Source organism: Ochotona curzoniae, unplaced genomic scaffold (assembly GCF_017591425.1).
Source record: "Ochotona curzoniae isolate NIBS_2020 unplaced genomic scaffold, NIBS_Ocur_1.0 contig_2404, whole genome shotgun sequence".
In the NCBI taxonomy this organism is placed as follows: Eukaryota; Metazoa; Chordata; class Mammalia; order Lagomorpha; family Ochotonidae; genus Ochotona; species Ochotona curzoniae.
In genome coordinates, this window is record NW_024465451.1 from 10,575,123 (window position 1) to 10,589,034 (window position 13,912).

At 36.3% G+C, this 13,912-nt stretch overlaps 1 protein-coding gene across 1 annotated transcript in view; it reads right to left on the reverse strand.

Annotated features, from left to right (window-relative positions):
* The window catches only part of SCMH1 (Scm polycomb group protein homolog 1), a 139,096-nt gene that overhangs the window by 103,619 nt on the left and 21,565 nt on the right, over positions 1–13,912 (reverse strand). The window contains exon 5 of the mRNA XM_040974306.1: positions 9,986–10,220. Within this exon, the coding sequence (XP_040830240.1) occupies positions 9,986–10,220 (235 nt within the window). The remainder of the gene's footprint in view (positions 1–9,985; positions 10,221–13,912) is intronic.

Genomic DNA, 13,912 nt, shown 5'->3' on the forward strand with positions numbered 1-13,912 from the left:
TTGTGTGTATTTTTCTCTGGCTGCTCTTAATATTTTTCTCTTTACAAGTTTTCAGCAATTTGTTAATGCTGTCATTAGTGTGTTTTGTTTCCTTTTTCTTTGCTTGGGGTTCAATGAACTTCTTCTGTCTGTGAAGTCAGAATTTTCATTGTATTTGGAAAATGTTCAAATAACTTATTTTCAATGTCACAGCTCTCCTGCAGGAATCCAATTATGCATGTTGGTGTGCTTGAGACTGTCCCGTGGCTCACTGATGCTTTGCTTCCTTTACAGTCCTTTCTCTCGGAAGTCTTAAGCTATTCCAGTTTTTCATTTGATACACTGCACTTTCTATATTTAGAGATCTTTTTGTTTCTTATGCTCATGATTTCCTCTACCTCCTTTAATATATGTTGTGCAATTAACTGCTTCAATGTCCTTTTCCACTAATTCCATTAACTGTGGCATTTCTGGATTCTAATTGTAATGGTAGATCTTTTTCTTGCTTGTTTGTATACATGTCAGTTTTTATTGTGATATAAAAATTACCATTACAACCATTCTATGTGTGATACAAAAAACATTTATATTGTAGTGTAACTATCACCACTAAGCATTTCAGAACTTTCTCATTTTGTATAATTCAAACTGTAACTATTACAAAAAAGTCTTTTTTTTCCTGATTCCTGGAAACTACTATTATATTTTGTCTGTATGATTCTGATTTTCCAGTTTTCTCATATATAAGTTGAAGTATACAATAACTATCATTTTGTGAGCAGTTTCAACAAGCTTCCATTTTGTAGAATGTACCAGAATTCATTAAGGTTGAATTTTTCCATTGTGTGTGCATATACATACATACATTTCACATTTTATCCATTTTCCTAGCAATGGACACCTAAATGGCTTCCACTTCTTGACTACTGTGATGGTGTTTTTAAATAAAGGTATAAAAATATCTATGTGTGTCTCTGCTTTCTGTTCTGTGAATGCACACAGAAAATGGAATATTAGATAATATGTTATTCTCTTTAATTTACTGAAGAACAGTCATGCTATTCTCATAAAGGCAGCACATTCCACATTTCCATGAGTAATGCACAAGGGTTACAATTTCTCTATGCTTTCATAAATACTGTTTTTTTAAAAAATTAATTGACCACTTTTAATTTTATCTGAAAGGCAGAGAGAAAGAGATCTACCATCATTTGTACGCTATCCCAAGTATTCACAATAGCCAGGGCTGTCAGTCCAAGGCTGGGAGGCTAGAACTCAATCTGAGAGTCCCATATGTTTGGTAATGACCCAAACACCTGAGTAACCACTTGCTGCTTCCCTAGCTACTTATTAACAGGAAAGCAGAATTGGAGGCAGAATAAGACTCAGACCAGGTACTTTGATATGTGATATGGGTGTTTCAAGCTGTGGCAAACACTCATCTTTTCTTTTCCCCCTCCAAAAGGATTCCAACAGGTATGAATGGTCTCTTATGGTCTTGATCTGCATTAGTGATACTGAACATCTTTCCATTTACTGTGAACCTAAAGATTCCACCATGTGGCAGATCCAAAGGAAGTTCTTGGCTCCTGGCTTGTTATAGCCATTTGGGTAGGGAACCAGCAGGTAGATGTTGTCTTTCTATAACTCTTTTAACAAATAAATCTTTTGAAAAAAATTCTAATCAAGACCTTCAGTCTTTCTGGATTATTTAATTATGGTTGAGGTATAGACTTTTAAAAAATATATACTTTGGATATTAACCACTTAAGAAGATATGATTTGTAAGTATATGCTGCTGTATGCAAATTAAATGTTATGAATTTTTTTCCCTGTATATTTTATTCTAGGAATTTTATCTTTTACCTCATACATTTATGCCTTTGACACTATCTGAGTTAATTACTGCTTAGGGTATATATAGTAATTTTAAATGTGAATATCTGGTGCCCCCGATACTACTAAATCAGATAATGCAGGGTTTTTTTTAAAAGATTTATTGAAATATAATTCATATACCATAAAATTTACTCTCTGAATTCTATTAACAGAGTTGTATAAACATCACATTATCTAATGTTAAAACATTTGCCATCATTACTCTAATAAGAAATCCCATACCTGCAGCAGGCGCTGGTGCAGATGTTAAGTCACTTGGGATAGCTTCACCTCATGCTGGAGCGCCTGGGTTTGATTCAGAGCTCTGCTTCTGACTCCAGCTTCGTGCTACTGCACATTCTGGGAGAAAGCAGCTGATGGCTCAATTGCTTGAGTCCCTGCCATCTATATGAGAGATCCAGATTCAGTTCTGAGTTTCTGCTTCAGGTTGCAGCTATTTGGGGAACGGATCTTTCAGCAGATGAAAGATCTCTGTCCTTTTATGCCTTTCAAATAAAAATAAACAAAAACTAAAAAGAAATTCTGTATCTACTAGCAGTTATTCCCCATCCCAATTTTCATCCACTATCAGTTCTATAATCTACTTTCTGCTTCTAGGCATGTCTACTTTCTCCACTGCATGGCTATCTTTTCATTGTTTTGACAGTGTCCTTAGAAACACAAAAGTTTTTGATAAAGTGAAAGTTACATCTATATTTTCTTTCTCTTTAGCTTGTGTTTTTGATGGTGCATGTAAGAAACCATTACCAAATCCAAATTCATGACAAATGACTTGTTTTCTTCTATTGATCTCCTGGTTTTCAGGCAGCAGTCAATTAAATTCTTTTGCATATGGATATCTAGGTCTCATGTCCATCTTCTCCAAGGTTGATTTTCTGTAATGTATGGCAGTCAGTGACAACCAGAGGCCTGCAGAAGCAGCACCCTACACCAATTACCTTGGGTAATTCCATAGAATTCCTCCAGAGATACCTTTCAACAAACAGCTTTCACCACACTAGAGAGAAAATTTTCTAGCCAACTTTTGCCAACATGGTACTACAGTAATTTCCCTGTAATGGCTTCCTCTCCAACGAAGTCTACACCTCAGTTTTCGGGGAAAAGACGTTATTTTATCTTCTTAGCTCCTGGATAGCGGTTTTTCTGTCTGCTATTCCTCTAGAATTCTTTTTCCTTTTTACTAGATAATCCCTCATCACTCCAATACTTTGTTATAATTAATAGTTATATCAAATTTTCTGTGTTGGAATTACTGTATTTTCTCTCTTCAAAAAACATATCCTTCTTTCTACCTTCTTTTTGTCTTAGACGAATCATCATTTGGTTAAATGAAGCTCTTCGATTCCTCAGGAAATACTTGGCAATGCAGTATTCCCTTAGTTCTTACACGTTGAAAACCATTTCAGTATAAACTCAACAGAAGAACAGTTTGATTAGATATGAAATTTTCCCCCATTTTACCTTCTTGAATCTCTTCAAAGCGCTGCTCCATTTTTTCATGCATACTTTTCTGGTAAGAAATCTAATGCAAACCAGACTTTCTTTTCACAATGTAAGACTTGACTTTTTTCCTGGAAGCTTCAAAGAATCTTTCTTAGAATAATTTTACTAGAATATATCTTGGAGTTGTTTGACCTGAATTAATTTTTCAAGGAACAAGGTAGATTCTTTCAATATACAGGTTTAGGTCTTTAACATGTTAAGTTCTTTCTTGGTTCAGTGTTAATTCTGCTCTTTTTATTTTCTTGACTCTTTTTCTTCTTTTCTCAATGTTCCTGATTATATTGTCAGTTGAGTCTATTTTCTGTTGATTATCTTAGAATTCAGACTCTGACTGCAATGACTTTTTTTTTCTTCAAATGTTTTTACTTAAGGTTGGACAATCAGATTTTCACATCTTTTTATCTATTGTTCAACCAGACTTGTAATTTATAATTCAAGGCATTTTTTTTTCCTATCTCTCAGGACTCATTTAACTCAACTTGCAGTTTTCTTATGATTAGTAATTGATTTTGGCAGTAGAATTTTCAGTCCTTGAAGTCATGTTATCCTCATCTGGAATTTTTTTTTAAAGGATACTGAGTGCTATTTCCTGATCAATTTGAAATGTCTTACATTTTCCTGGGATAGCTATAGGTTCCAAGGAATTTAGGTCATAAATTGCTAGAGTGAAACATAGTTTCTTCAAGAAATTAGCCTGTTTTGGATAGAATGAAAGCATTGGCATAGCTTTTAATTTGATTACACTGTTTGGTACTTTAACGTTAGATTCCGTCACTTACTCTCTTTCTCTCTTTAATAGTAGCCTTCCTTCTCCCTCAAAGGTAGTGTTCTTCCTAAAACTGGTAGTCCTAGTCCCTCAGACTATCCCTTCTGATTCCTCAGTATCACACATACATTCTAATACCCTAGGTTTTACCTCTATTCCCAGTAATTCCAATTCTGAATGGGATTATTTCTCTTTTGAGGGAGATTTTTGCTTTGCAAGTCCCCACAAGCTCTTCATTCTGATATTAATCAGGTCCTGGCTCTACTGCTTTTAGATCCTACATTTTTTTTTATATATCCACTAGCATGCTAAATTACATTTGTGGTTTTCTTAATTCATATACTTAAGCATGAAATATGAATGGTTTGATCTGCTTCCTTTTATAATTTACATGTTTCAGGAGAATTTTTGTGAAAATTTTTATTTACATAGTTACTATTATTCCCGAGAACTTATATTTTAACTATATTCTAAAGATGATTTTAAATAATCAATAAGGGGAAGGAACATGGCACAACAATTAAAGACACCACTTGGGAGGCCTGCATCCCTTATAGAGGAGTCCTGGCTCCTCTACTTCTAATCCAGCTTCCTGCTATTGTATATTTGAAGAGGCAGCAGATGATGGCTCCAGTACTTGGGTCCCTACTACCCTGTGGGATATACAGATTGAATTCCCAGCTTCTGGCATTAGCAAGTCCCAGTCTCAGCTGCTGTAGGCACCTGGAGAGTGAACCAGTAGATGGAGCATCTTTGTTTCTGTCTCTTTACCTTTCAAATAAATAAAAACCAATTAACTAAAAGATGAAAGAGGGGCTGGTATTGTAGTGTAATGAATAAAACCACTACCTATGATGGATACCACCTCCGATGATGGGTACTGGCTGCCTCACTTCTGATCCAGCTTCCTGCTATTGGCCTAGGAAAAGAAGTAGAAAGTGGCTCAAGCACAGGAAATCTAGAAGAAGCCTCTGGCTTCAACCTGACTCAGCCCTGGCTATTATGATCAACTAAGGAGTGAATCAGTGGAATGAAGATCTTACTGTCTCTAGTTCTCTCTTTGTAACTCTGACTTTGAAATAAATATACATTTTTTTTTTTAAAGAAAACTCAGGGTGGGAAATTTAAAAAATTAGTGATTAATAAAGAAGCATAAGACTAGTATTGTTCCATGCAGGTATAAAAAGGAATAAGGAAGGACTGGTCTTGTTGTATAGTTAGTTCAAGCTATCGCCTGCAATGCTGGCATTCAATATGGACACCAGTTCAAACCTCAGTTGCTCCATTTCCAATGCAGCTCTCTGCAAACGTACCAAGGAAAGCTGTATAAGATGGGCCAAGTACTTAGAACCCTTTCACTCACATGGGAGACCAGGCTGAAACTCCTGGCTCCTGACTTCAGTCAGGTCTAGCCCGGGTGGCTGCAGCCATTTGGAAAGTGAACAAGAAGATGGAAGATCTCTATCTCTGTAGTTTTCCTTCCCTCTCTATAATCTGGCCTTTCAAATAAATTAATTAAATAAATCTTTGAAACAGAATGGGGAATGTATGCATAGTACTGTGAAGTCATCATTAGAACATATCATTAAAAGAAAAAAGCAAGGCTGAAAAAACTGCATATATGCTATCACTTATATAAGCATATATGGGTCAATATACATATAGATACACAATATATATTTGCCAATACTTTAAAAACAGAATAATAGGGCCCGGCACGGTGGCCTAGCGGCTAAACTCCTTCCCTTGAATGCGCCAGGATCCCATATGCAGCTGGCTGCTCCACTTTCCATCCATCTCCCTGCCTGTGGCCTGGGAAAGCAGTCGAGGATGGCCAAAAGCCTTGGGACCCTGCATCCTTGTGGGAGACCTGGAGGAGGTTCTAGGCTTCTGTCTTCATTCCTGGCTCTTGGCTCCAGATCGGCGCAGCACTGGCTGTTGCGCTCTCTTAGGGAGTGAATCAACAGATGGAAGATCTCTCTCTGTTTCTCCTCCTCTCTGTATATCTGACTTTGTAAAAAATAAATACATATTTTAAAAAAAACAGAATAATAAACTAAAGATTTAAAAGAAAATGGCTACAGAAGGAAAGAACAGGGTGAGATTTTTCTGAATATGCTTTGTTTTGTAAATTTGACTTTTAAAATGTATATATGTCCTGTGCTTTTATAGAGCAAAATAATATTTTAAAAAGCAATCCTCCAAAATAAATGATAAATGTAACAAATTAACCCTTAGTTATCAATTTGGTGATATAACAAAGTAGAAATAAATGACCAAATGACCTTGTAAAACATTTGTATTTCCCCTGAGGGTAAGGAAAAAACGCATATAACCCCACACCGGCAGCAATTATAATCATGGTAGTATTGATACTGTTATTCTGAGACTACTGCATGCTAAAAATATGATGAAGCAAATTAATTTCTTGATCTGGAGAACAAGTTTTGTTGTGGTAAAGAGAATACACGAATTTGAGGTACTAGAAATAAAGTAGGCAATTATCCTGAAATTTAGTGGGAAATATCTACATGAATCAAGGATATATTTACCTTAATAATAAAAAAAGTTTAAATGTAGTTTCTGATTCTATATACCAAAAACATGTATAAGGAATAACTAATAGAGATGTGTTATATATTTTAGCTCTTCATTTATGTTTTCTTTTTGCTTTATGGTCCTATTTTACCCCTAAAATGAACCCAGGCTCCTAGAAGCTGACTTCATACGTGGAACAGGAAATGCAGAAGATGTATCTGGAACATTTTCACACTTCAAAAATACAAGAGAGTTATTTTAAAAAGTCAGGATACTGGCAAACACGAGACAATTCAATCACCAGTATGGATAATCAGTCCAATGGAGTAAAACACAGCAAATAATGTACAAATCCTTGAGTTTCTGGTACTAAACTCAAAGACACAAACACAAACTCAACAACAAAAATCCTTCCTGAAACACATTTGTGGGATGCTAGTAAGCTAATTAATCATTTTGAAAACTGGCAGATAAAGAAGGGGTAAACAACTAAAACTTTCTACCTTACACAAACTATATTTCAGATTAACTAAATAGTTGGTTTAATAGTCAGATTCTACTTAGTTTATGTAGATGGAATGGCAGAATCAATATTTCCTATTTTACAACTATAATAAACACATATTTAAATCATAAGCCAACCAACCACAGCTAGCAGGGCTTGGGTACCTTTGCACTGTTAAAGTTTTAATAGAATACAACCTTTCCTACTTGTTTATATACTATCTATGCACTCTATTTATATTACAAAAACAAAACAGAGTCATAATGAGATTATATATCATATAATTCATTAAGAAAATCTGTCAATTCCTTTTTATCATAAATATGAACAATTTTCATACTATAAAATAAGAGACAACCATACCACATATTTACTAATAGAAATAAATACTCTATGTGAAATATTCTTACAAAAATAATGAATCTACATCTTACAAAGTCTCTAGCTCCAACTATCAAATTCTAGGAAACGGGTGACAGAGAAACACGTTAAATGATACCATAAGGATAAATAAGCAAAACACAATTGTATGAAATTTCAAAGATAAATGACTCAGGCTTCCCAAAAAATAAACCGCAAGCCGGAAAAAAAAAACAGATTAAATGGGACTTAAGGGATATATTAACGGTAATACGTGTATCTTATTTGGGTCTTGATTCAAAGACATTGTTGAAAGACTGAGAGAGAGAGACAGCGAGCAAGAGAAAGAGAAGAGGGAAAGGAAGGGAAGGGAAAGAAGGGGATAGGAGGGAAAAGGAGAGAAGAGGAGACGAAGGAGAAGGAAGGAAAGGGGAGGAAAGAGGAGGGAGAGACTAGCAGAGTAGAAAAATAAAAAAAAGCATGTCAGGAATTGAAAAAAACTTATCAAATATTTATTGACACTAAGAAATCATCATTATATTTAAAAAGTATTGCAGGAAAAACAAATACCACCTGTTCTTAAGATTTGGGAAAGCTAAAAATTTATCTCATAAAAGTAAAGCATAGAAGAATGGCTTGGCTGCCAGAGGTCAAGAAAAGTATACAGAAGAAGTGTGGCATAGAGAGAGGATGGTTAATGGGTACAAGGTACAGTTTGGTTCGAATAATATCTTGTAATGTTCTACAGCAAGTAAGATAACCATGATGGACAAAAATAGTTCTATATTTCAAAAAGCTGGCTGAAAGAATTTGAATGTTCCCAAGACAAAGAAATGATAAATGTTTGAGGTGATGCTTATGCTAATTACCTTGACATATCATTACATATTTTATGTATGTACCAAAATATCATATGTATCCTATAGTTGTATAATTACTGTGTACCAATTTAAAAAATAATTCTCATCTGTAACAGATACAAATTTCATTTAAAAATGACACTAAGTTGGCACATCTGAGAAGAAACTATATATAAGTACACATAAAGTAAGATGCCATTTGTTGATAATTATTAACAATGAAGGAGATACACTTGTTTGTGTATGTTGAAACTTTATATTGTAATTTTCTTGAAATGGCAGAATATGTTAAACAAGCACTTGAGGAGTTCTTTCAAATACTATATGGTCCCTAACTGTCAATTTGATGCAGCTTCTTGAGGGTTGCATGGCTGGCCCTAAGTCTGTAACCCATGCCTAGCTGTCCTTCCCTGGATTCACTATAATGGTAACTGAGTAACTGGTGAGGTACACTGAAGCTGAAAAAACAGTGACTCTGATATAGAAAAGCCTACTGGGATTTTAGATTTAAGTAAATACTTAGATTTTACTTAACAGTAAAAATGGAACTGAGAAGCATGCAAGGACCAAGCAAAAATTTGGGAGAGAAGAAATAAACCCTGATAATAACTATCTGTCCTACACAGAGATTTGCCCATCCTTTGTCATCATTAGAATTTGATGAAAACTTTACTTTTTTTGAGGTGGACTAAATAGGAAAACTTTCCATTCTCAGGACAACGGAGTACAGGCAAAAAAGGAAGAATAATGTATCATGTTAGAGAAAGTAACATTTTAATAGAAGTCTGAATATTGTAAGTCAATAAAGAGAAGGAGATGTCCACATACTGCAGTTCACTGCAGTTTGGGTGGAATTTTTATAAGGAACCATATGAAAAACAAGGTACAAGAGTCCCTAGTGTAATAAATATATATATATATTTAAAAAGATGGTGTTGGTAAAAGGTGACTTATATACATTAAAAAAAAATGGTTCCATCAAGGAATGTGAGTGCCTGTCCTTGGGTGGTGGATTGGCACTCTGCCCAGGACCAAGCAAGAGTCTTCTTTGTTCAGCCTCCTGTTATTTAGAGCACAGGCTTGGGAATGTGAACCAGACCAGAGCATTTTCAGATGCTAGCCAAATCCGAGGTCACGCTAATCTAGGACACACAAACGTGAGCTGTTTTAGGCTTAAGAAATAGGGAAAAAACAAGAAATTGTCCTGTCTTTCCAGCAAGAGGAGTTCAGCTGCTAGTTCCCCATGACTGACTGCTGTGGGATGTGTCACTTGGGTGATGTGGTAGTGTGTGTGTGTGTGTGTGTAATTATGTACATATGTGGCTATATACATGGTAATGTATATATCTATATGCATATGGATATACACCTTTAACATACGGTTTTTCCGCTTTAATAGACTTTTTAACATCTGTCTGGTATGGAATCCTTCATTCTCTGTGACTCAAGTCAGAATAAAATAAGTTTGTGCACAGCATAACAGGGAATAACTTACTTGTAAATTCACCTGGGATTTCCCAGATAGTATGCATGATTCTTGGAAGCTAACTGACTAGGGAGGACCTAGTTACTTACCCAGAGGGGGCTGCAGCATGCCCCCATTCTTCTCACAGTTCCCAACAGGCTGGATTTCAGCTGAGTCAACCAGCCGCCAGAAATCATTCTTGTTGTCACTGCCATCAAGGCGCAGACGAAGGCGGGCACCTGTCAGTCCAACCACTGTGGCAATACAGGTGGATGTGGTGTTCCTGGGGTCCTGTGCTTCCAATTTCATGCTGATCTTGAATTCATTGCTTGGAGGTGTGTAAGACTGAGGAGAATAAACCACGGGGATTAGACAGGCTAACAGTAAAATGCATTTTCTGAAAGAAACCTGAAAATCTAGGATTTGAACTCAAATAGCTGGCCTAGGGACAGCAGCTCTGAATTAGTTAGCAAAAATTTCATGCAAAAGAAAAACTGGAAGGTAAGAAGGAAAAAAAATTGCTTTCCATGGAAGCATCAAATATTGACTAATACTAACTTTGAAAAAGCATCACTAATTCACATAGTTCAGTCACATGCTTTTTAATGCTGTGCTTTTCAACTCCCTAGGCATACAGGTGTAACATTTTCTTCTGAGGATCACTGTATTACATTTGACTATGATTTCCATAGTGTTTCTTCAACATTTTTAAATACTGGTCTGTATATCTGTCACACAAACTACTGAAGGTATAGCTGACTTTGTAATGAAAATAAAAAATAATTCTTTAAAAAAATAAATTCTACATATTGTCCATGCCTACAATATTAGGAAACACTTCAATAGCGGAATGATGGACTTATGACTGTTCATCAAGGATTATCATTGTAATATTAGAGGGAAAATCGGTGCGGGGAGGGGGAGGATTTAGAAAGCGGGAGGGGCCTTCCTAAATCCAGAGCAAATGGTACTATGTCATAAAATAATAATAAATAAAATAAATTCTACAGTTTATACAGAATTTACACATTTTTCTTAAATATTTGAAATAATCCATCACTTATATAAGACAGGTCTAGAATATTTATTTGTGGGAAAGTTTCTGTAACAGGAGTGTAATATTCAGTTTCTATCTTCTTGAATGAGTTGGGGGTAATTCATACCACCCGGAAGTTGTTTTCAGTATCTTAGTTGCCAAATTTAAAGGTATGGATTTGCTTATAATACTTCATTATTACTTCACTACTATAGTTCTTTGTTACAATACTCCCTTTATTATTCTCTGGGGGTACTAGTAATATCTTACTATCAGTTTGGGTACTGATTATGAGTGCAGTAAGAGGATAAAAACCCTATCTGTCTGTATAGTCATGTGCATTTCTTTGTATGTATGCTGTATCTTAATGTTGAAAGATATAGAACTACATTCTCTATCCCAGTAATAGTCTTTACTGTGAAATATATTTTGATACATTTTTAAAGATTTATTTATTTTTATTGGAAAGTCAGATATACATAGAGGAAGACAGAAAGACAGAAAGATCTTCCATCCAATGATTCACTCCCCAAGTGAGTGCAACAGCTGATGCTGTGCCGATCTGAAGACAGGAGCCTAGAACCTCCTCCAGGTCTCCCACAAGGGTGCAGGGTCCCAAGGCTTTGGGCTGTCCTCAACTGCTTTCCCAGGCCACAGGCAGGGAGCTGCATGGAAAGTAGAGCTGCTGGGATTAGAACCAGCACCCATATGGGATTCCGGCATGTTCAAGGCGAGGTCTTTAGCTGCTAGGTCACGCCACTGGGCCCTCTTTGATACGTTTTAAAAGAATTATTTATTTATCTGAAAGTCAGAGTTGCATAGATGGAGGTGTTCCACCCACTGGTTCTCTCCCCAAGAGGCTGAAATGGCCAGAGCCAAGACAGGCCAAAGCCTGGAGCCAGGTGCTTCATCTGAGTCTCCCACATGGATGACAGGGGCTGAAGCACTTGGACCAACTTCTGCTACTTCTGTCAGATACATCGCCAGGGAGTTGTGTCAGAAGTGAAGAGCCAGGACATGAATCAACCAGCACCTCTATAGAATGGCAGTGTTGCAGAAGGCAGCCTTACCCACTATGCATCATGCCAGTCCCACGCTCTGATATTAATATAGTAATTTCAAAGGTATTATGGCTAATATCAGCATATTTCAAATGCCATTCTTTTATTTTTAACCTACTATATTTTTATAATGAGCAGGTACTGGTATAGTGGTTAGGATGACACCCAACATTCCACCTATATCAGAGTGCTTGGGCTAGAATACCAGTTCTGCTTTCAGTTCCAGCTTCTTGCTAATGTGCATCCTGGAAGGCGGCAAGTGGGTCCCTTTCACTCACACTGGAGGCCCAGACTGAGTTCTGGGCTCCCAAATCTGGCCTGGTCTAGCTTTAGCTGTTGTGGATATTTGGAGAACAAATCAGCAAATTAAGTCTGTCTCTGTCTCTCTGCATTTGAAGTAAAATTTTAAAAACAAATGTAAATGTAACTTTTTCCCCAGAAGTATATAATTAAGTCTTTTGTAAAAATCCAATATGTTAATCTCAGTTTTCTAGTTGGAATATTTACACCATTTAGATTTTATTTGATTACTGATGTAACTGAGCTTAAATCCATATTATTTCCATTTGTTTTCAATTACTTTAGTGTTGACTTAAGGGCTCTACTGTTTTTCTTTACATTTATTTTAAAGGCAGATAACTGAGAAAGAGAGAGAGAGCAAGACAGGAAGTGAACTAGTGAATGGAAGATCTTTCTTTTTGTTTCTCCTTTCTCTATATGTTTGATTGGCCTTTCCAATAAAAATAATTAAAACTTAAAAAGGAAAAAAAACACTTTACAATAGTATATTTAGGTTTCTACAAACTTGCTTTTTAACTGTTGTTACACATTTTACTTACATATGTTATCCCCATAACATATTATTACTATTCTTAAGAACTATCTTTTACAGAGACCTAATAACAAAAACACCTTATGTATGTACTCTTACAATTACTGGAAATTCTTATAATCCTACAAAACAGATTTTCTTATTTTTTTATTCCTAGTTGCAGTTACTACAAACAGCTTGATCCTTTGAGTCTTTTTTTTTTCTTTATTGATTACACTGTATTATGAGACATAGTTCTATAGGTCCTGGGATTCCCCCCACCCCTCCCCAAACCCTCCCCCTATAGTGGATTCCTCCACCTTGTTGTGTGACCACAGTTCAAGTTCAGTTGAGATTCCTTCATTGTAAGCATATACCAAGCATAGAATTCAGCATATTATTGTCCAGATAAGTTCAATGGCTTCTTGGGGAGACCTTCTCTGGTTCCAAAGGAAGGCAGCCTATGGGGCTCCGGTAGGCCCTGGGGCAGCTCCCCATGTGGGCGTGGGAGCTGATGTGGTAGTTACCAGGCATGAAACGGCACGTCCCGGGGGGCCCCCCAGCTGCCATGCGGTGGCTGGAGGACCAGCCCCTCCTTTGAGTCTTTTACAGCAGTCCTCACTGGTAGTTATTCCCTGCTACTAAGTAAGATCTTCATGAGGATTTTATTGTAACACCCAATGAATTATGAGATTTTTCTAACCAATCTGATAAATTCATGAACTATTTTATCCTTGTGTCAATATCAGGATCTGTTCCTTCTAATCCTTTTTGATGGGCTTTTCTTTGGTCTGAGGTGTATTTTGTTTCATACATGTCCTGAACAGCAGCACTTACCTAAATACATCAAGGGAATGGTCTGTAAACTTCTATTTTTCTCTCTGTCCAGTTCTTTCATTTCTAGTACTTTGTCCTGTATTTTCTAGTTAGTTTTGGTATCTCTGAACTATATGACCCTTCTCCATGAATTGGGTAATCCGCAAACTTATACTGAACTCCCCTTTCCTGGGCCATGATTAAAAAACTCTTCAAGGCATCAGGGACTGTAGGGAAATTCATTTGTTTCCCATCTTTCAGAAATCACTGGGTTGCTCCTTAATTTGCAGTGGCTTTGCCTAATTTGCATGGT